The 22,819-nt window shown below is 42.0% G+C and overlaps 1 protein-coding gene across 2 annotated transcripts in view; it reads right to left on the reverse strand.

Moving 5' to 3' along the window:
* KPNA3 (karyopherin subunit alpha 3) overlaps positions 1-21,439 on the reverse strand; it is a 49,372-nt gene extending 27,933 nt beyond the window's left edge. Inside the window, exons 1-2 of one of the 2 annotated variants that reach the window (XM_069011033.1) lie at positions 21,252-21,439; positions 333-377 (exon numbers count right to left, since the gene is read on the reverse strand). In XM_069011033.1, coding sequence (XP_068867134.1) covers positions 333-377; positions 21,252-21,329 — 123 coding nt within the window. In that variant the 5' untranslated portion in view covers positions 21,330-21,439. Of the gene's footprint in view, positions 1-332; positions 378-20,736; positions 20,983-21,251 lie in introns of those variants that run through there. The other variant, XM_069011026.1, reaches the window with a different exon arrangement.
* Between the last annotated feature and the right edge of the window lie 1,380 nt (positions 21,440-22,819).

Here is a 22,819-nt window from a genome sequence, read left to right on the forward strand (position 1 = left end):
CAACCTCTCTAAATGCAAAAACTCTCCCTTTTTCCATTCAGAGATTTTAAACATTTGAACAGCTGACAGCTCCACTATAATAACTGGTATAGAAACTGAAAATAGATTATTTTCAAGTGATACACTGGAGTAAAGTAGTACTGCTCTTTTGTACTGAGCTTTGCAAATTGGAGAAGAAAACTAAATTAGAACCCACAGTTAGTATTTAACAAGTTTACACCTTTTCTATGTAAGTTTGGGGCTATAAAGCAAAGCTTATGGAAAAATATTTAGTTAAGACACCAGACCACTGTTAGCAAAGTAACACAACTGATAAACAAAAGCAGACTCACCTTCCGCAATTCAATTGTAACTTCATTTCTGTGTCTTCTCATAGTCTGTAAATAAAAAAAAACCCAAATCATTTGTATGTCAAGAAAGTAGTATTCTGTTTTGGAATCAGCTGTTTCTAAGTAAAAGGTGCAGTTATTCATCAAAAGACATGGAAAACTGTGCATAATTTATAACTCAATTTTTCCTATGAGGATGCACATGTTTTTTGTGATGTTTTGCTTGGGTTGGGTTTTTTTGTTTGGTTGGTTTGTTCCCTTTTTCCTTTTTTTTTTGATTATACACCTTACAAAAAGCTATGTCACAAACCACAAGAAGTATCGCAAAGGTACAAAATATTGACTTTCCCATGGAGTTTCACTAGAATGATTCTCCAGATGTTTTCACTGAAATGATTCTCCACGTGTTTATATGTGCAGACCACAGGCAGCAGTAAATCCAGGTTAGACAATCTCATGCTCCCATATAATCACATTCACAAGCTTAATATATAACCTATACAAGTTCTCTGGCTAAAATCAGAAGATGACTGAGCTCAATGCAACAAGACCGATCAGGCTTGTGGAAAGAGAAGACAAAGTAGTACAGTGGTACTGAGACTCCTTAGGATCTATAGCCAAAACGCTGCAAACCAGCCCATGAGCATCTCAGTTCCTTAAAGATACTGGGCACTCAGAACGCATTCCTGACAATGCTGCTACACCTCTTAGCTAAGAGAGACCAGAAGAATGAAAAAGAATTCTAGCCTACTGAAGGCAATCTCCCTAGGTTCATTTAACAATCCGTAGAAAAGACATGTACCATCAGAATGCAATTCAAAGGAGAACAGGACTGGATGACTGCTGGCAGTTCCAGCAAGATCACCCACACTAACTAAAATTAGCCTTTTAAAATACTTTCTATGTCCTAACCTTGCTACTGACCTTCACTGCCACTATCATGTTCCTTTTGAGTTGGGGCAAATAACTCCCTGACAAAAAAGTACCAGCGAAGACCAGCAGTATACAGCAAACACCAGCACTCCCCATCAGCCATCTATGAAAATATCAAACATGCTAAAGATGAAACACAGGTAGAAGAAATTAGCAGATTTCACACCATGAATATATACAGGACATAGATGCAATAGCTTCACTGTTCTCAACCACTTTGCTTAGCAGTACTCATTTCACAGAATCATTGAAAGGTTTGGGTTGGAAGGGACCTTAAAGATCTTCTGGCTCCAACATCCCTGCCATGGGCATTCACTAGATCAGGTTGCTCAGAGCCCCATCAGCTTGAGCACTGCCAGGGATGGGGCATCAACAACTTCTCTGGACAACCTGTGCCTATGTCTCACCACTTCCTCAGTGAAGAATTTCTTCTTGACATCTAATCTAAACCTACTCTCTTTCAGTTTAAAAACATTGTCCCTTGTCCTGTCACTATCTGCCTGTATAAAAACCCTCTCTCCCTTCTTTTTATAAGCCCCCTTAAGGTACTGGAAGGCTGCAGTAAGATCTCCCTGAAGCTGTCTCTTCTCCATTCTGAAATTCAGTATCTTGGGTTCACCTGAGAGTAAAGAAGGCTTGTCTTCCTGCCCACTGCTTGATTAACCAGCTCATTAACGTAAACATGGACAAAATTCTCTTTTTACATCTACAAGGTTGAACTCTACTACTTTAAACAAAGCAAGTCCTCACTACAGTAGGAGGACACCAGCACTACAGCATTATCAGAACTGCACATATTTCCCCTCCTCATCATTTTGGTAACCATTTGATACTGACCAATCTGAGCCTGCTGCAACAGCCCACTATGATAAGGACTGGATAGCTGAGGAATGGGAGGGCATCAGGTAGGTTCATTTATCTGAACAAATGAAGAACACAGTAAGTCATCAGATGCAACTAGCAAGACCAGTTTTATTAGAACTTTATATTGGAATAATCTTAATAACCATGTCAAATTTAAGGACACCATATAGCCTTAAGTTTTTCAACACTTCTTCCCCATGACAGCTGTCTGCCAGTACTTAAGCAGGATACAAAGGAGCTGGAGAGGGACATTTTACCAGAGCATGGAGTGATAGGACAAAGGGGAATGGCTTTAAACTGAAAGAGGGCAGGTTTAGACTAGATATTAGGAGAAATTCTTTACTGTGAGGGTGGTAAGGCACTGGCACAGGCTTCCCAGAAAAGCTGTGGATATTCCAAACCTAGGGTTCAAGACCAAGGTGGATGAGGCTTGGGAGGTGGTCTTGTGGAAGGTGTCCTTGCCCATGGCGGGAGGGTTGGAACTAGATCTCTACGGCTCCTTTCAACTCACATCATTCTATGATTCTGTAACTCAGCATTTCAATAAAAAAATGTAGTTAAACAATGCTGTAAAGTCTCCTTTTCTTGATCATTCTGTGTTCTAGACATCAAAACTCTACTGAACTTATCCCTAGCAACACCACCCCACCTTCCCTTAAAATCTCGTATTTTATTCCTACTTACGTTAAATTTTAAGGCATACCCCATCATAATCAGTCAACTGAGTGTCCACTAGAATTTCCCTCTCCAAAATCCAATACTGTATGTGCTAAATTTGAAGTCTCAGTGATTTAACTGATGCAAGGCACAATTTACTTTTAGATTTGCTCCCTACTTACAACTGACTCATTTATCTATGCAATAATACTCTAGAACACTTATACCGAACAGAAAAATCAGACAAAATCTGAAGCTCCTTGGGAGACAACAATAACATTTATCACTTAACACTCTTTTGGAAGCAGGGCAGATTTAAGGAACACTATATGCTGTGCTGTACAGTTCAGCAGCTTGATATTTTTGGTTTAGAAAAAAACCAAATACAGTGCAGTGCCAGGCAAGGCATTACTACTCATTTTGTCAATTTACTCTAAAACCTTCTCTAACAATGCTTTGACTAAAGACAGTTACTCAGAGTCAGCCATCCATAAAGTCTCTGCTGGGAAGACTCTAAGCTTTCTAAGGGCAAATAATTCACTCAGATTTTCCATTAGGGTTTTATCTTTGTTTCATACTTCCATTACTTCAGCCCCTCTGATCTTACCCTATTACAGTTCTGTTTCAGTATTTTTTTACCTTTTTTTTTTGTTGTTTTTTTATCAAGCTGATCTTCAAAATATTTCACTACTCCATTACAGTTTTCACATTTAATGTGCAAGAACCTCCCATCTTTTCCTTATTTAGAAAGCTACCACTCTTTAGAAAGATCCATAAAAAAGGTTATCACCTCTGCAGACATTTTTGCTGACCAGTACCATAGATCTTCTGAGCTCTAATACTCTTAAGGCAATCTTCATAGTAGCTGGGTTTTATCCTTTTAGCTGTTCTTTTGTATTTCCTTTTAAACTTACTATGAGTGTTTTTATCTTTTAAAGCAGCTCTGGTACATTTTCTTTTTACTTTCCTACTTTGAAAGGCAGAACAGGCAGTACCCATCACTAAGTCCAGTGCTGCCTCTCCATTCACAGAGCAAGCAGGTTGTTAACTGGGATATCACTCAGTCTTATCTCCATGGAACCAAATGAGTGTTATCTGCCTCCCACTAAACTAAGGGCTCTCAGTCTTACAGAGTCTCCTGGTGGCATAGGATCTTTATAAAAAACCTGTTTGCCATTAGGATCATCCAAGAATCAGTGATACAATGTTGGGGCTAGAGTCTTCCTACAAGCATATGGAACTGAAATTCCCAAAGAGTCTGTGGAGCATTCTGGCAGTTAAACCTGGTTGCCATGGCTGGGACATGATCAGTGCTCCTTGCTTGAAGTCTGCTGACACTTTCTAACCTGACACTTCATGTCCCTGACATATGAGATGAACATTGCATATGAATGTATTTAAGACCACAGATTCTACTTCATTCATACTTGACAATTGTGGCAACTATAGACTGTACATAAAATAACACATGAATGCACTTCACATTGGCTTGATTACCTAGTTTTATTCATGATGCTTACTGAGGATATCTCCAGACTGTTGCCCAGGTTGATTTTCTCCTCTTTACCATTGGAGCTGATACACTAGTGACAGACTGCTCTATGATACAATTCTGAATGTCCACAATTTAGTCATCCTTGCCATGAAAGACCTAGAGCATGTTTCAACTTCATCTGATTACACGAAATGCAGGTATACATATAGCACTATATTCTGGATACTCTTGCTGGACTTTTGGAAGCCCTATTTTAAAACTTGCAGATCAAAAGGCAAAATTTCTAATCTTATCTGGTGGGGTGAGGTGGGAAGAGTAGGACAGGATAGGACAGGAAGACTGGCAAAGCCCAGATTTTATTCCCCAAAAAACAGACTTAAATGATTCAGAAAATTTTTTGTCCTGATTTGGCATTTCTTGAAAGGAAAGTATTTAAAGCTTGTGTTTCAGATGAACCATTTTAGAAATACAGCAGGTCATCAGCACCTTCCTACAGCCTCAGAAGAAGCACACGTATTATAATGTAATAGCATATAAAAGAAGCAGTCTTAACTACCACTGCTAGCCTCCCTTCAAGGAATCATTACCACTGTAAGCAGAATAACACACTTTTACACAACCTGCAAGACCCAGCATGTAGGGAACGGACAGGCATTTACAATAGATTTACACAGTAGTAGAAAGGCTAAACATTTTCCCCAGCTAATACAGGTCAGATAAAACAGAGAGAAGAGACAATATTATTCTGCAACTTAAGCCAGGATTCATTCCCAGCTTCCAGGCTGGGAGGACATCTGCTAAAGTCTATAGATACCACACCAGTTGAAGCCTAGCAAGAGGTTACCAATGGATCTAATACAGGGTTTGACATCCACAGCTTCTGACTATGGTCACTTCTCAGCATAATGTACTCAAACAAGTAACTTCATGGAACACTGAAACAGCACATCTCAACACCCCCAAGCCAAAGCTGAACTGTTTCACTGAATAATAAAAAATACTGACTCCAAATCTCAGAAAGGGAAAACATGGCATAGGCAAAATCCTACAAATCACAAAAACGATGACAGCTGCAGAATCTGAACCATGAGGACACTCCTAAACACAAGGTGTTAATGCACCATGCGCAAAGTGCAAGCAGTAAAAATGAGTAACTACCAGTCAGCATGTACTATTAAGAAACAAGAACACAACACTTACCAAGCCGTGCTACAACATTACATCTCAGTTGTTATACATGACTCAAGTCAGACTTAAGTCCACAAGGCTTTTGAAGCAAGAGATTTCTTCTCCCCAGTTCACCATATGTAAGGAACAATTACCAGTGTGTTTGACAGGCTGACATAACCACAGTAATGCACCAAGTACTGTAAGTCTTGTTAAAAGTCAAAAGTAGATGCTGAGCAGTATTTCTAATTTCAAGTTCCTCATCACTTTGTTATTGTATAAAATAAAGCATAAACCTCCCCCCCAAAAGATAAGTAAGTGTTTCACTTCTACCCTGAATTTCTGAATATTCTCCCAACATCAGATACAAAGAGTTACATAAGAAGAATCTCTCCCTAACACCTTCCACTTGAAGGAAAAATAATTCCTAGTTCCCTCAAATCTGAAAATAATTTCATATGCCAAAGAAGAAAATTACTGCACATATTAGGGCTGCTGCATTAAGGGCTGCAAGGGAACTTTGCTTCACTGTGATACAAAACACAAAAATACTAAGCTGACAAAAGACAAGAAACTTAAGAGACACTAGACCTTGGAGGAAAAAAAAAAGAGGAAAAGAATGCCACAGTCCCTGTAAAACTGCCTTTGACACACTCAGCGGGCAGAAGCAACACAGAATACAGCTGTCCTCATCAGATCAGTGTTTCAGATCTCTCAACAAGGGTGGTATCTCTCTCAACAAGAAGATGACAAGAAACTCAAAAGTTCCGTTTCAGCCACCTGTGGCAAAGGGAAATGCCCTCCTTATTTTTCAGTTGATATTTGTTTTATGACAGAACACAAAACTGCATAAAACTCTTGATATCAAAAAGCAATGGCCTCTGAAATTCTGAATTATCAGCGCAAGCTGTATCACCAGCACATTCAAAGAATTATTTTTCAGTGACTAAATATTTGGAAACCTTTCATTGAACCACACATGCCTCACCAGTACCATTCATGAAACTGCATGTGCAGGTGCATAGGATTACATGTTAAAGAGTCAATACCACTGTTGTCACACTGCCACTTGGTGCCTGTCGCGGGTTGGGTTTGTAACCGGGCAGAAACACCAATTTAGTGTAGTGGTTTGGTCCTAAATACTCATTACTGTTTATCTTCTGTGAGATAAGAATTAGGAGAAATGCAAAGCAGGCACCAACTTGAAAGAATATAAAGTTTATTAACAGACCTAAAAGAAGAACAGGAAAAAAAAAATTTATACCACCTTCAGAACTCTCCTCCTTCCCCCACCTTCCTCCCTTCTCCCACTGAAAATGTAAAAAGACAACCCTTAAGATGTTCAGTCTGTTTACCACTTCCATCATAACCTTGTTCAGTCCATTTAGAAAGAGAAGTCTCTTCTTGCTCTTGCTATGAAAACATTATCACAACGAGACAGCTGCCCACTTCCAAATATTGTTCAGTCCATTTAGGAAGAGGAGTCTCTCTGCTCGCGATGTGAGTCCCTTCCCCCGACTTGCAGCTTTTCCCGCAACTGCTTTCGAGGGTCCACTCTTGAAGTTTTTGGGGTACAATTTTAAGGTTGAGCCGTTCAGAAACAAAAAAACAGAGGCCCTTCTCCTTCCCTGGGAGAAAAGGGTCTTCCTCATCTTCATCTTTAAGACTATCTCTGGGAGCATCTCTAGGAACTGAGGTTTTTCTCCTTTCCCATTTGGAGCAAAAGTCCTCATCTGGTTCATCTCTCCCTGTCCAAGCTTCTCATGAAATTACAGCTGCATCAGCATCTGCCTATTGCTTACGAGCTGAACACTCCACCCCCCATATCTTCATGAAATTACAATGGGATACTCTGATATATCATAGCTTCACAACAGACTTTCAGCTTTAAGCATCTCCTCTCTTCCCTCAGGTTTTCAGCTCTTCACAGCAATAAAAGGGTGAATCTCACCTCGGCCTTGCAGCTTTGCAGCTGGAATGTTGAATTTTTCTTATTGCAGTGGAGGGGGGGGAGAGCCAAGCTGCTCTGGCTGCCCACAGCCCACGGCAAGGCAGTGGGGGGGGGTTCCACGACTGGAACAGGGCCCATGGCTTCAGGATGGCCAGGGCCTGGCCGGGCCCGCTGGCCCCCGCACGGGCCTGCAGCCACCTGTCCCAGCACCAGAAACGAGAGAGAGCTTGGGTGGGAGTTTGTCTATTCTTAAGTGTGTATCACAGAGGCGGTCACAACTTTAAGTGGCTTAAAGAATTGTCCATATTCAAACTGGCCAGCTGATAGGTTCTATCAGGTCCCAGAGGAAGCTGTAAGCACCCCTTAGCAAGGACATCCCTTCCAGGACTATCCTTGCTAACCTATGACAGTGCCTTACCATGGGCCATGCAAACCTTTCAGGAAAAAAAAACAAGGATTACTTTGAAGTGTTGAATAACATTGAGATTCTAAGAAGGTAAGTCTAACAAGCTTTTCGAGCCTTTGTTTAACATAAACATTTAACTGTATAATAAATACATTAAACTACCTGAAAAGGCAACCCATATAGCTTCTGTAAACTAAATAAAACCCCAAAAAACCCAAAACAAATCAGCTGTACTTGTACATGAGAACAAGATAAGACTTTTCAAAATCCTCTGTAGCAAATACATAAATGTAGTGTGTTGTACCAGAGTGAGGGGGAACAAAAACCTAAACAACCCCAAACCCTACTATAGCTATACAAGGCTACAGGAAAAAAAAAAAAATTCAAGCTAATTCAAAAGGACAAGAATCACACCTTAGACAAAGCAGTTGGAATAGTCTTCCATTTATGAAAGACTGATTTAAAACAATGTTACTACTCTTAGCAAGCTCAATCTCATTCACAAGTTAGTATCAGAACTACTCTTAGGGTTTCTGTTAATTTTAAGTTTCTACTTCATGTCTAAAAATCAATCTTGATTGATTATAAACACTTTGAAGTCCCTTAAGCATATCACTTTTGGACTCACTGAATTCTGGACACTTGGTAAGATTACTTCACCCCTAGTTACAGTACAAATCAGCAAGCCAAAACCATTTAAATGTGTGGATGATACAACTAGTCAGAGGCTCAGGTCATTACATTTCATTTTGTATGCTGGGATACAGAATCCTTGAAATTAAAAATTAAGTTTAATGTACAAGATGCTTAATAATGTACATTCTCTGCACAGAAAAAATAATCAAATGCTGCAACAGTAAGTGGTATGAATTTTAACTACTTTTAGCTATACCAATTGTGTCAGGAGGAAGATTAAAGCATAACCAGTATTTAACAACTAAAAATCTACCTACCATTGTAACAAGATAGAGAGCTCAGTGTAGTGCTCATCCTGAATATCCACCTCATTAAGTGGGATACCTCAGCAGTGTCATCTTTTAATGAACACATTTAGACCACTTCCGCTACAACCTGAGCAAGCAAGTCCACAAAACATCAGAAATGAAGAGGCAAGAAACAGATGTTTATGTCCAACCAGCGCATCAATACTGCCAGCTGCCCCACAACCAGCTAGCTGACTACCCCCACTCTCCTGCAGGCTGGCCAGCACGTATCAGCCTCAAGATAGCCCATGGAAGTGGGAAAGCGAGGACCATCTCGACAAGACGAACACCACAGCCCAACGTCAGCTTTGGCTATTCTGTGGATACAAAAGTTATGTTTCCTAACCAACCTTAGTTAGAACTTTAGTAAGATGTGCACTTAATTCCTTTGAAAATTCAGCTGTTAAATGGAGAGAACAAAATCACTGACCAATTCTAATTTCTCTGCATCTAAACATCACTAAATTCTTTGTTTCTGATTTTGCCTCTCAGCATTACAGAAACAGGTCTCAGAAAATCAGAAGTTACGTGCATAGAGGAAAGAGCTACCCTGAACACACAGCTGGGTTAGTAAAGCAGCTTGATTAAACATACAGGGTACCCAAACACCTTAGCATTTACAAGTCAATTCTAGACTACTTCCACCTGCCCAACTGAAAGAAAAAAAGACACTGGCCCAGTTCCAACAGCTGTATTGGATTTAACTAATGCCTTCCCTCTTGCATACGAGCATATCCTAGAGTACAATTTATATCCTTCATGACATAGGTGCCGGTACAAGACAGTAAAAGGTGATGTTTGTATTGATGAAGTAAACACTGTTCTTGCCTAGAAACTGCTTTACTGGCCTTTTTTCCTTATTCCTTCCCTGACATCTTTCAACAAGTACAAAATACTGCAATGCACGTGAAAACGCAGAAGCCTCAGGAGCTGGGCTGGTTTGGGGCAGAAAAAACCCCCATCAAAATGCTTGTTTGTATACAATTGATGAGATGATTAAGACTGTCAGCTGCCTACCTTTGGTTAACATTAAAAGCTAAATATTCCTAATTTGCATAGGCATATAATTAGTATGTGTAAAGTTGAGACTTAAACTGATGATATTGTTCTACTTGTTCTGGTAACAGCTGGCTTCAGACGAAAAGAAACAAAGGGACATTGAGAGAGGGTGATACTGCTGCTCTACCTGTTCACACTTTCAAAGTGCATATAGCTTACGCCAAGAAGTGCAAGTATATCACAATACAGGATGGAAGAATTCTGGGACTGCATCACAACGATGTGAATGCAACTACTTAATCACAACGGGAGGAATTAAAAACAATGATGCTCTGCACACCAATCCCATCTAGTTCTGTTGGACATACAAAAAGATTTGACATCCATGCCAAAGAAAACCAAATGTTTAGTCCAAATTAACCCTCCTAGCTAGGTTACTTACAATCATCATGAATTATTACCCATCTTCCCCCCCACCAGTGTATGTTCTAGGCAGACTCTTCTTCCCCAAGCCCAATTTTGAGACTTACCTAATTACCAAGTGCTCCTAAACAAAGCTCCAAATTGTCCTTCTAAGAAAAAATGGGATTTTTTTTCAAGTTGTATAGACTACAAAGTTAGAACAAGTTCACTTCTGGCTTTGTTATCACAGCTTCACATTAAATTATGCTGACCCAGTTAAAAATGCAGGCAGGAGGCATGGACTCCACAATACAAGCAACAGATCTACCAAAGCAGCCAAACAAAATGTGTCAGTCAGTACCTTGATCTGATACTCCAAGACAGTTTTATTTAATTTGATTACTATTTCACCCGAAAGGTATTTGCTCCTCTGTTAGGTAAACATTCTATTATTTTGCAGAAGATATTAAAACTTAGTTGAGATTCTCTGTGTGCTGCAGAACCTTAATATTTTAAAGCTTCCTTTTGGCTTGTAACATTTAACACAGTACTAGGTACATTAGGAGCAGAGTGCAGTATTTATACTACTGTATTTTATGCCATGATCTGTCTGGGACCTATGTTCCTCAGGGTTAATAAAGACCACTGAAAGAAAGCTCTTTTTTCTGCAGTTGGAGCTGCCACACTTTTTTTTAATCCCCAGTTTGGGGCCCCTAAAATTAAGCCCAGCTGCCTTCTGTTAACTAGTCTGTAGCAAGATAATTCAAGAATCTGAACCTGGCTAGCCTCAGCAAACTGGATGAATGAGAGATCTTCCATAACTCTTTTACTTAGTGGTGGGTAATGACTCACTGAAGTCAGACTCTCATGCCAATATGGAAAGCCACAAACCTCCAATTATTACCGCTCATGATGCTGATTCACCTGAAAGCCCTGTGGAAGCAGACAGAGCTGCCCATCCACATTGTCTGCTTCTACTGCTCCAAAAGATCTTGGCAGAAAAGCAATTGCTATGTTTTATTTCTTACTAGCTCTTTCGTAAGGATATTCTTCGAGGTACTGATATCCTCTCTGCAATTGTTTAACCTCCATACTGACCTACTACCAGCAAAGAAGAGAGAAGTGAACACTCATGTTTTAATTCCCATATACCAATTACCCAGTTTACAAGTACAAACCTATCAAACAACCCTCAGGAGACTGGACTTAAAGCAAGTTAGTTGGCCGCATTCAACACAAATTGCACCAATACTGAAGGATACAAAGCTGTCTGGAATCAACACATTATCTGCTGGTTTGATAAAGAATAAAAGAGCTGGAATTCTCTATTCAACATCAAAACTCAAGGAAGGAATACAAAAATCTAGTACATTTCCAGTTACTGCTATTGTGTGAATCAGGGACATTATATCCTGTCAAACGTTTTACAGCACTTCCATTCAGATGTAGATCTTAACACTTTTAATCACACCTTTACTGACACCAGACCAAAGACCACAATGTACCCATTTGGGCTTCACCTGAAGGCAAAATGAAGTTTCCAGGTAATCCCATAGCATCCCAAAATAAACTCACCACTCAACAGCTGGTCGGCACAAACCAACGGCAGGCAGCAAGGATCACCAACTAAGTCGAAGTACTACTTTTGTCCAGTGGCTCTAGCAGGCCAAGGAACCTGTCCACAGAATGTCCCAAAAAGCAGTGGCAATGCAGTCGCCTGCCATGTCCGCTTTGACAACGGTCCACCTTGAAAAACTTGACTGCAGTGTTTGATCATTTATGCTGCAGCCCAAAAGAAACTGACAGATACAGGAGGAGAAGAAAAACTTGATGCAGGTATCTTTTGGAAAAGAGAAAGGCATACTGAATTTTACAAAGATGCCAGCTCTGCCTTATCTAAATATTGTAATATGCCAAATAAACACCAAGAATAGTGGATAAACAAGATAGTTTAATTACAAGTGACTCCTATTCATACTTCTTTAGAAAGTTACAAGATTAAGGCTTCTTGACACATTAAATAGGGACAAGGATTTGAGATTAGGTAGTTTTATGTTACAGTAATCTGCTTTTGCCAGTACACATTTCTAAAAAGGAAATTACTTATTCTCCTATATCACATGAGCAGCGTAATAAATGCTTTAGAGTTTCCTGGAAACAGAGGCTTAACCTGTCCTTGAGGGAAAACAAATGAAGTACCTACACAACTCCTTGGTCTCACCCAAGACATGATACCCCCTCTGTCCTCTCCCAAAGTTTCTAAGCAAGCATCCCTCCCATCCCCTTACTGAGCAGGGAAAAGTAGCAGACATGTCTAGGCAAGTGGAAAACCTGACTGCCACTGCAAAAGAGCAGGAAGCCCTTTTCCCTTCCATAGTCCAGAAGATTAGAAGAGTCTGAAGAGGAGTCTAGAAGATCAACTCAGGTATATCTTCATTTTTTTACTAATAGATGTTACCGGAAACCCAATCCACCATCTACTACCATATTTCACAGACAAAATACCATATTCACCTGTGTACAGGACATGAAAACAGCACAGCAAAATTAGGACTGTTCACGGTAACTAAGTGCAAACAACTGACTAAAATTTTGATCTTTGGAACAACATAAAGATTTGAATACTTTTAAGTGTACAAACTTATATCAAATTGTAGATAACCACTTTCAAGAAATTCATTACAAAATTAAGTGTCTGCTCAGAAAGGCTTCACAGATTTCTGGCCAAACACCAGAAGACCAGACATTCTTAAGCTTGCCAAATATTTATACTATTTTCCCTTAGAAAGAAAAAAAAAAACAAAAACCAACAAACATACAAGGCTAAATACTAGCCAGATACCTTCTTGTGCAATCTATGTTTGAACAAAGACACTCCCTTTTCAGACACTTAAGCAGTCTTCAACTGTAATATCAAAGTACCTCAGACAATCATTCTATGAATCCATGATATATTTATAAGCATCTCCCTGTGAAGTGGGTAAAAAAGTTTTGTTATTCCATCTGTAAAATGGGAAAACAATTGCAATTTGCATACATTCACAGGGTGTCATGAAAAAAACCAACAAATCAACTCCCTAGAGAGCTAGGCTATATTCAACCACAGCAAGCTTTTTTTGGTATAATATTACACAGCTCAAATGAAATCAGATTTTCTTTGCTGTTTTTTGAAAGATATAATCAAAAGGCAAAAAAAGATTAAACATGTGCTAGCTGCCTAATTAAATCTATGAAGAGATCATTCTGCTCAAGATGCAAGAGAAAACAACAAACCCAGCTGACAACGCAGGAAGAAGATGGAGCATTAGGAATTAGAAAATACACTCTAGCAACATCCCACAATCTTATGAACCTTGTCAGCTGCCCTTTTGATTTAATCATTTCAGTATCATGAATTCTAGATGCTTCTACCTCACTTTTTAATGTGACAGTAACATAGAATCAGTGTGCTTTCATTACATGAACATTTTGGGTATCATACTTCTCTCCTTGAGGATTCCTTGAGTTTCTCAAAATTCCAATTTATATATCCTTCCATTAAAAAAAAAAGGTGCTGTCACGTTGACTGTACATGTCAGTGCTCCCTGAACGTCTCTTCTTGTCTGGAAGGCTGCTCTTCAGTGCTGTTTGATCAGTGATAAGAACACTACATTCCTCTTGCACACCTGGTGAACAGTAGTTAACAGGATCCTGATGAAAGGCAGCAGGGCTCTCATTTCAGGATCCTCTCCTGATGTGGAAAGCTTTCTGTATCTGGCTGAAAGTCAGACTTTTATTGCAGAGAAATCACTACCACTGATTTTGCATCTAACATTACGTGTGTGCATGAAAAGAAGTTAGAGACCCTGATGCCAAAAAGCTGCATGCAAAGACAGTATCTGCTGGTTAAGGTGACTTCAGTTACCTGAGCAAGACACAACAATGTCTCTTGGCAGAACTTCTCAACCTTCTGACTTACACTGTAGTTGACTAAGAAAAAGCAAGGACTAGAACTCCAAGAACTGCAAACCTGAAATCTGACACGACGCTGCACCTGGCCAGGAATCCCTTACTGCACCTCAGAAAACCTGGGCACAAGCCACCCTAGCACCCTCTGTCACTGACCACCTTCTCCTCGCACAGATGAGCTCTATGTTCCACACCAGCAAGTTTGCAGTGGGGCTTGAACACTCAATAAAACACATCTCCATCAAGGCTTACAAGTCTTGAAAGGAAGCTGTTTCTCCAAACTGATTTTGCAAATCACTTACTCTATATTACCACTTCCAAAGTCCACCTGTTACTGAATCTGACAATAACCAAGATTAAAAATGCTCAAGAAGAAGTCCTCAGCTGATGAGACATGACAGAGTATGAGGGAAATGAGTAATTCAGTAACAGGTGTTTGAATGAAGATGACACAAACTTGTCTCCTGTTCCACAGCCACTAGTACATTATATATTCCTATTTTCTACTTGCTGTATTTTTTACACAGTAAATCAAGTTTAAAGCTGACTGCAACATTTGCTTAGCCTGAGAAAGGAGACGAGTGTCAGGTGACCCAGAACAGCCCCTCCAGCAGATTTAATGGTGTTAATCTGATTGTGAAGGGATAACAATCCAACAGTTAAATACCACTAGACAAGATATACCTTCTCCCCTTCACACTGACCTCTTTGAGCCACCACTGGTCTTCTCCAGATGTGAAGGGCTGGCTCAGGAAGCTAAGGGAGCAGAAAATTAAAGAAACATGAAGAGCTTTGCAACTACTTCACCCCAAGGCACAGACAGTTCTGATGCAGGACCAACTTTTTGGAAGAAACCAGTGCTTTTGACTACCCATGTCAAATTTTGTGAAATGGACTACAAAGTCCACTTTCTGCTATTATATTACTAATCAGGAATATCAATTCAGTATCAGAGTTTCCCACACCAGGTATTTTGGAAACAACTGACAGACTCTATTCTTGAAAAGATAAGAGATTTTGGATTTCTTTTTCATTTCAGATCAGGTCAGTTGACAATTTGTCTTTACTACCTGATGACACATGCCATTATTTACTAGTTCATTGCCTCCTCTAGCCTGTTATAAATTAGATGCCTCATTCCACTTCTAATCCCACAATAAATACAAATCTGATCACTTACTTGTAGCTGGTGCATCCTCCTAATTGCTGTCCTTTCATATAACACAGTTTTAGAGGACAAAACATCCTGCTTGGATATGTGCTGGAACTGTACAAATATTACAAATGCCTCAAAGAATTTATGTAAAAAATAGTTAAAGAGCTCTTTAAAACTAGTCTGTTACACTGCTACCATCTGTGACCAGACTTCAATATTCTACAAATTAAAAATCAATCCTTTCATAAAAAAAGCTTTAGAGATACCCATGCCACTGCTGTAGTGTTAGAAATACACAAGAATTAAGAAAAACAAATTCTGTAATTACAGGAAGATTACCAGAGGCTTGATATATCACAACAGCAAACAGCAATAACTGGGCCTCAATACAGCAAGCACAGATCTCAATCAGCTTATGAAGATTATGTTCATCACAAGATACCATCTACAAACTGCATTCTCCACAGGTTATTTTTGAAATAAACAATTATTTCCTAATGTATCTGTGCATTTAAATCTTTTAAAATGCAATGCATTCAACTGATTTTGAATCTCAATGAAAACACTACACAGTACATCTAAGTGGACTTATTAGGTGTTTGCCTTCTGCCACGAGTCACAAACATTTCACAGCATTGTACTGTCTACATGCAGAATAAAGCTTGGAAAATTCTGGAGCAGTAGCAACCAAAGAGGCTTCCCACATCTGCACCTTACTTCCTACCCATGTAATTCTTTCCAAGGTACAAACATGTACACTTATATTCTCCCAAGAGTATATATACTGGGTTTAAAGGGTAATAAAGAAGCAGCTGGAGTTAGAAACTCTGCATGAGAGTATCAGATCTTGTATTACATCCAGCTCCCAACAGAAAGTTACATGGCACCTGTGTTTTCACTTTACCTACTGAGACTCAAGCCAGTGAGCCTCTTAAGACAGCAAAGGCCATAGTACCTTAAACCTACCTAAACCAGCTGTTAAAGCCCTACTCCATTCTGGCATCCTTTCCTCTGCCAAAGTGAAAGGCAGAGAGCTGATCAATCTGTATTGTGAAATCTTGAAAGAAACTGGATTGGTACAAAGTAGTTGGGAGACACAGGATTTCTGTGACTGCTACAACCCTTTCTTGTTTCAAAGCCTTGGAGGGGAGTACAGGGAGACAGCAAAAACTCAGTACACAGAACAGCATCCAGCAATGAGCTGGCAGCAGCATGTCTGCTCATTCGCTAACACCATGCAGGTATGGAGCCTCCACTGCAAAGAGCCTTTGACAGCTGACAGGAACACAGCTTTAAGTCAACCTGTACCTTTTCCCAGATGCCCAGAGACTGCACAGATTTGGCCTCTCCTGGAATGATGTTCCTCTGCTTGCAAAAAATTCATGGCAGCATGACAGAAAATTAGGAATGAAGTCAAGCATCCTCAAAAACTAGATCCTCACTGTTAGCGATGCAGGAGCAGTAAATACACTGAATCTGCCAGAGCTGATGATGGAGATCTGGGCTAAGCCCAGTTTCTTCCTCTGCCTCATTTGGGGTGAGGATGCTGAAGGTACAGAATAAAAATTTATCCTTCAAAGTTCCTGATCCCAAAGGTGATACAGACTAAAAGGTGATACAATTGCCTGTAACTGGAGAAAAGACATCAGTGACCAGGACTTCTGAAGCTAAAAATCAAATAGAACAGGAGTAGGTGAAGGATGACAGCGTGGCTGTATTTCCTTTTGGCAAATAGTCCTCAACAAATTTCAGAAGGATAACCCTACAGACTAACCAACAGAAGTTAAAAGACTTGTCTTCTTTTTACTTATGACTAGGTGTATGACAAGTATACAAACAGGAAAGTTTAATCCCAATCATTAAAGTGTTTTTACATGAAGTTATTCAGTTTATAATGCACTAACTCCTTACTAGGTTTTGGGTTTCTTTTTCTGGTTTGTTTGTTTTCTTTTGAATGAGTGCACATGGAGTTTTAATCTAGTATGAACTTTGCTAATTACATGACCACAGAGTCTCATTATATCACACACAAAAAACACCAGCAACTCATGCAGACAGCCCTACAAATTTTAACACCTCTGCTCACCAAGAATTTTTCCTCAGTTTTGGTCAGGGATGCTGACTAATCCTGACAGAAAGAAATGGGCTGATTGTTTGATCCATCACCTTAAACATCAGAACTGTGAGTCAACAAATGGGTGCCAGCTACTGTAATAAAAAATAAGTAACGTTTCTAATCCAAGATATTGAAGGAGTAAATCACGCTAAGAAGGATGTTACTAAGCAAAGAATGAAGAACTGCAAAAATCAGAAGGTTCAAATTAGGTTTTTTAAAAGCTAGGCTAGCTTAGATATCAACATAAACAAATAAACACAGCAGTTACAACGGGTGTCACAAATTAAGTGATTGCAACCGTTTAATCTTGCCCTGTAAAGCCTCAACTGTAGTGGAATAACCAGTGCTGGATATCTAGGGGAAAAAAAAACCCATCATTGAGATTTAAGACTCATGTCCACAATCACACAGGAAAGCCTTCTCATTATATGTGCAACAATTTAAAAAGCTCTTTCACATCTCTGGAGAATACAGAAGGTTGTGAGGAGAGAACTGGCAGTTGTCTGTCCAGATGAAGCCATGAGTGTCTTGGCTCCTTACTGATCATCTCTGCAGGTTGAGTTTAACTTTGTCTGCTGCTAATCACATGTCAGTACCTATAAAAATAAAAAAATCTCACTAATAAAAGAAAGAACAGAAGCTCATATTAAGTGAAGAACACTTAATTTCTGGCATTTTATTTTGTTATTATCCTTTTTGAGGGCTATATACTTTTTAGAAGTATTAATATCCCAAAATCAGAATTTCAGTTCAATATCAACAACTCTACCTTCCTAAGAGAGGAAGACAACAAAGAGGTATGGAACTTCCACCCAAACCTGAAACTAGAAAAAGAATGAACCTGTGCAGGTCAAGGATTCAGAAGCTTCAACTTCTGCTCAGCAGATCTGTTCCCTTGCTCTTAGAAAAGTACAATGAGAAGTTGCATGGGGTACTGACATCTGTCATAACAAAATCCAAAAGTACTTACTCATCTTTTGTTTCCCTTAAAGTTGCATTAAGATAAAGCAAAGACAATTATACGGCCTAGCAAACCCAGTAATAAAATCTGAGTTAACTACAAATTAAAGGAGTAAGTATTTTGGTCTGCCAGAAGAGTCTGTACCCAGAGGGGATCAATAGTAACTCACAAGTACTTAACAGCAGCCAAAGGAAGATTACTAAAAAATGTGTTCAGGCCTGATGTGTTCAAAGGCAATGACTGTTTCCAGGCAGAAGGTGACTCAAGCGCCACTGTTTTCAAACTGAAGCTGAGAGCGTACATCTTTGAGTATTTTCAATTTTCCAGAGGATATAATCTAGATATCAGACCATGATTTATTATGCCATCATTCTAAACACTTCATTTTTCTTTGGTGGAATTTGACAAAATGAGAAGATGTAGATCAATGCCAATGGAAGCACAGATGCCTCCTGCTTTCCAAAGCTGAGTACAGAAAATTGGAGGCAGGATCTCTATGTAAAACTCTTTATTGCACCACAGGGAGCAAAACAAGTGTATTTAATTGCCGACAGTTGGGAATTAAGTATATTTGATGTAGAAAAGAAATACTTTGTAGAGAGCCAATAACTTTCACTACAAAATTTGTGCAACCAGCAGGTCAGTCTGTGTAACAGTTCCTCAAGAGAGGCACAGTAACTAATGGCAATTATATAGCTCTGCTGTGCTCATCCATTCTCCATTCTAAACTTAACTTACATTGTTTTACTTTTAGAGACTTAAGTCAGATAAAGTTTACTCCAGAAGGGTACTCCTAACATGAACTTTTAAATACCCTGTTCAGAAAAAGAGTCAAAAAGCAGCTTTAGTAGAAAATCTCACATTTAATACAAATTAAGTTGTTTTGAAAGACACTGAAACATTTCCAATCTTTATGTTCTTTAAATGACCCTAAATTCCATTTTAGCATATCTCCATGGGTATACAACTTTAAAATACCTCTGCATTTTATCTATTTGTTAGTGTAAAAGAAGTATGTTACCTAGGTTTTAACCCTTTTCAAAAGCAGATATGACAGCTTTAACTACATTACCACTACCGGAGCTCTGCACCAGTCTCAGGCTCAGCCACAGAAAGGAAATCAGTCAGCACACTGGAGGACAACCCTAGGGATATACTTCTCCATAACAGCAAATACACTACTCCAAAATAATTACTCCCCTTCAGGGGAAAATGAGAGCTAAGCCACCTTAGCTGGTCTGGCAGAAGTAATCTCAGCAAAGCTTAGGCAGTCCATTCCCTCCTTCCTCCCCATGGAGGCAGATATTTAATTCCCCTAGACTTGGGCATGCTATAATGTAAGCAAGCATGGATGACAGATCAGTTCACACTAGGCATGAACATACCTAACCTTTCCCTGTTTAGAGCTCTGATGGATTCAGGCCAGTGACTGAGAAAGCAGCAACAAAGCCGGTAACCAATACAGAGAGATGAGACAAGGACAAAATGAATGAGGAGCAGCAGGAAGCGCCTCACTGGATGAGAAGGGGAAAAAGAAATGCACCACGCCCCCTCCTTACCCTGAGAAGCAACTGCTAAACAGAAGGTTGGGCAATTTTTAGTTACTTTCTAACATTTCATAATGTTAGCCAGAAGCCTTGAAGTTATACTCTTTACATGCAATATTTTCTGTGAGAAAGATTCACTGTCGCAGAGTTAAATAAAAATTAAAGACTACTTTACACTGTGAATGTCATCTTAAAGACACTACTGCTGCTAAGCCTGACCTGCATAAAATTGTCTCCACCCAAACAATAGCAGCCGAAGTGGGAATTCTGCTAAAATACAAAATGTGCTTTCAGAGGACTAAAATTCCAGTCTGCTGATTACAAAAGTTAAGTGATAAAATCAACAGAAACACGGAAAACACCCTCAGGTGAAGTCAAAGTAATCTGACATATATTTAGGTTTTCACTCTAGCGAAGCCTAAGCCGATTTCAATCCTAGCCTGATTTCAGAGCTCCCTCCCCCTTCCTTTCCTACTACAGAAACTTAAACACAAGATTTGGGATTTCCTCTTTCAACTGCGAGTAGAACTGAAGATGTCTCTGATAACGACACGCAGATTCGAAGACCTCTGAAACATCATTAGAGAATGAGCTTCCAATAACCCTGAAACTCTCAAATTCGGTGGAGTAAACTACTACCCCATTAGCTTTACCGAGCACCACACTCCTTCCCGATATAGACGCAGACGCCCAGCAGACCATTATTGATGTGCCTACCAACATTTGAAAACAAAACACAAAAATTGAAAAGAAAAAAGAGGTTGGTACACGGTAGGACAGGGAACAAAACGGGCCAGCACAGCACACTGCAACAAGGCTCACCAGAGCGTGGGAGCGGTCCCCGGCACCAGCACAAGCCTCCGCGTGCAGCAGCGGCACCGCGGGGCGAGGGCAGCGCAGCCCCGAGCCCCGGCGGAAGGGCCGCCACCGCCCCGGGGGGCGGCACAAAAGGCCGCCGGCACCATTGTCCGAGGCCCCATCCGAGCCCACAGCCGGGGGGAAGGTGGCAGGACGGGGAGGCCGCCGGGGTGGGAGCGGGGAGCGCCGCGGGAGGAGAAGGTGCCGCATCCCGCCGGCCCTGCCCGGGCCCCGGCGAGCCGGGCAGGCGGCGGAGGGGCCCGCGGGCGGCCCGGCCGCGCCAACCCTTCCCCCCGCCGCCGCCTCCGCCCCCCGCCGGCCGCGCCCGCCCGCATGACGGCGAAGAAAAAAACCCCCCTCGGGCGCTCCCCCCGCCGCCTCCTCCCGCCGCGAGCGCGGCCCGGCCCGGCCCCTCCTCTGGCGGCCGCCGGCGGAGGCGGAGGCCGGGCCCGGCGGGACCCTGCCGGCCCCACACGCACCTCCGCGTCGCGGCCCTTGTTCTTGAAGCTCTTGATGCGGTGGCTCTCCAGGCCGGTGGCGGCGGCGTTCTCGGCCATGGCGGCTCCCGGCGGCTCCTGCGAGGCGGCTCCGGCGGCTCCCGGCGGCGGCTCGCGCGAGGGGCGGAGGGAAGCGGGACGCGCTCCGTGACGAGCGCGAGGGGGGGAAAACGGGCGGGGAGGGGGGGGGGGAACTGCTGGCGCGCGCGCGCGCCGTTGCTGAGTGACTGGGAGAGGGATGGGGGGGTGGGGGGGTGGGAGCTCACGTGACGCGGCGGGCGGGCGGACGCCGTCCAATCGCGGCGCGGCCTGCCGGCTCTGGTCCCGCCCCCTCCCCGCCCCGATCCCGCCCCCTCCCCGCATAGCATTCTGGGGCGTGTAGTCCCGGCGGGCGGGAGCTCTGCACGTGGAGCGGTGGCCCGGCCGCGGGGTTCCAGCTCGACGCCGGGAGCTCGGGGCCTCCGGGAGACTTTCGGGGGCGGTGGGGAGGGCTTGAAGGTATTGTGCATACAGAATCGCGGAATGGGTCAGGTTGGAGGGCACCACAGTGGGACATTTGGTCCAATCTCCCTGTTCAAGCAGAGCGAGCCTATAGCATATGGCACAGGAGCCTATAGCACAGGCACGGTTCGTGGTTTCTCCAGTACAGGAGCCTCCACAGTCTCCTTTCCGGGCAAACTGTTCCAGTGTGTGGTCGCTTACGCAGTAAAGAAGTTCTTCCTTATGTTCAGGTGGAACTTCCTGTGCATCAGTTTCTGCCTGTTGTCTCTTGTCCTATTGCTCGGCACCACTGAGAAAAGCCTGGCTCCATCCTCTTGGCACCCTCCCTTCACTTATTCATAGAAATTGATGAGATCTCTCAGTCGTGTCTTCTCAAGGCTGAACAGGCCCAGCTACTTCAGCCTTTCCTCACAGGAGAGATGCTCTGGGCCCTCCATCATCTTTATCGCCCTACGCTGGACCTGCTCCAGGAGCTCCCTGTCTCTGTTGTGCTGAGGAGCCCAGAACTGGACACAGCACTCCAGATGTGGCCTCAGCAGGGCTGAGTAGAGGGGCAGGATCACCTCTCTCGACCTGCTGGCAATGCTCTTCCTGATGCATCCCAGGATTACACTGATCTTGTTAGCTGTGGGTTCGTCCCCCCTAATGCACTCTGGGATGACCCCGCTGGCACAGCTCATGGACAAGTGGCCTCAGGCAGCTCTGCCAGCCAAGGCTGTGTCGTGGGTCTGCTCTGCATCTCCCTCTGCTCCTCATGACTGCACTAACATTGCTGTATGCCTGGGAAATGCTGCACAACAAGCACCTAACAAATCCAGATGTTTCGGGAAGCCTTGAATCCCCTTTGGTGAGTCTGCCATGCAAGCAAGCCCTGCCTGGAAAAAGGAAATCCAGCACTTTGCCGACACGCCCTTCATACCACAAGTGCACGTGGCAGCTGGGATGTTGTACCTACTGTAATGCAGAGCACAAAGGGGCTCTGCCCAACAAACTGTCCCCAAACTGTCAAAATTATTGCACCGCCACTCCCCATGTGCAGCTCTGGGGGT

Source organism: Aphelocoma coerulescens, chromosome 1 (genome assembly GCF_041296385.1).
Source record: "Aphelocoma coerulescens isolate FSJ_1873_10779 chromosome 1, UR_Acoe_1.0, whole genome shotgun sequence".
Taxonomy (NCBI): Eukaryota; Metazoa; Chordata; class Aves; order Passeriformes; family Corvidae; genus Aphelocoma; species Aphelocoma coerulescens.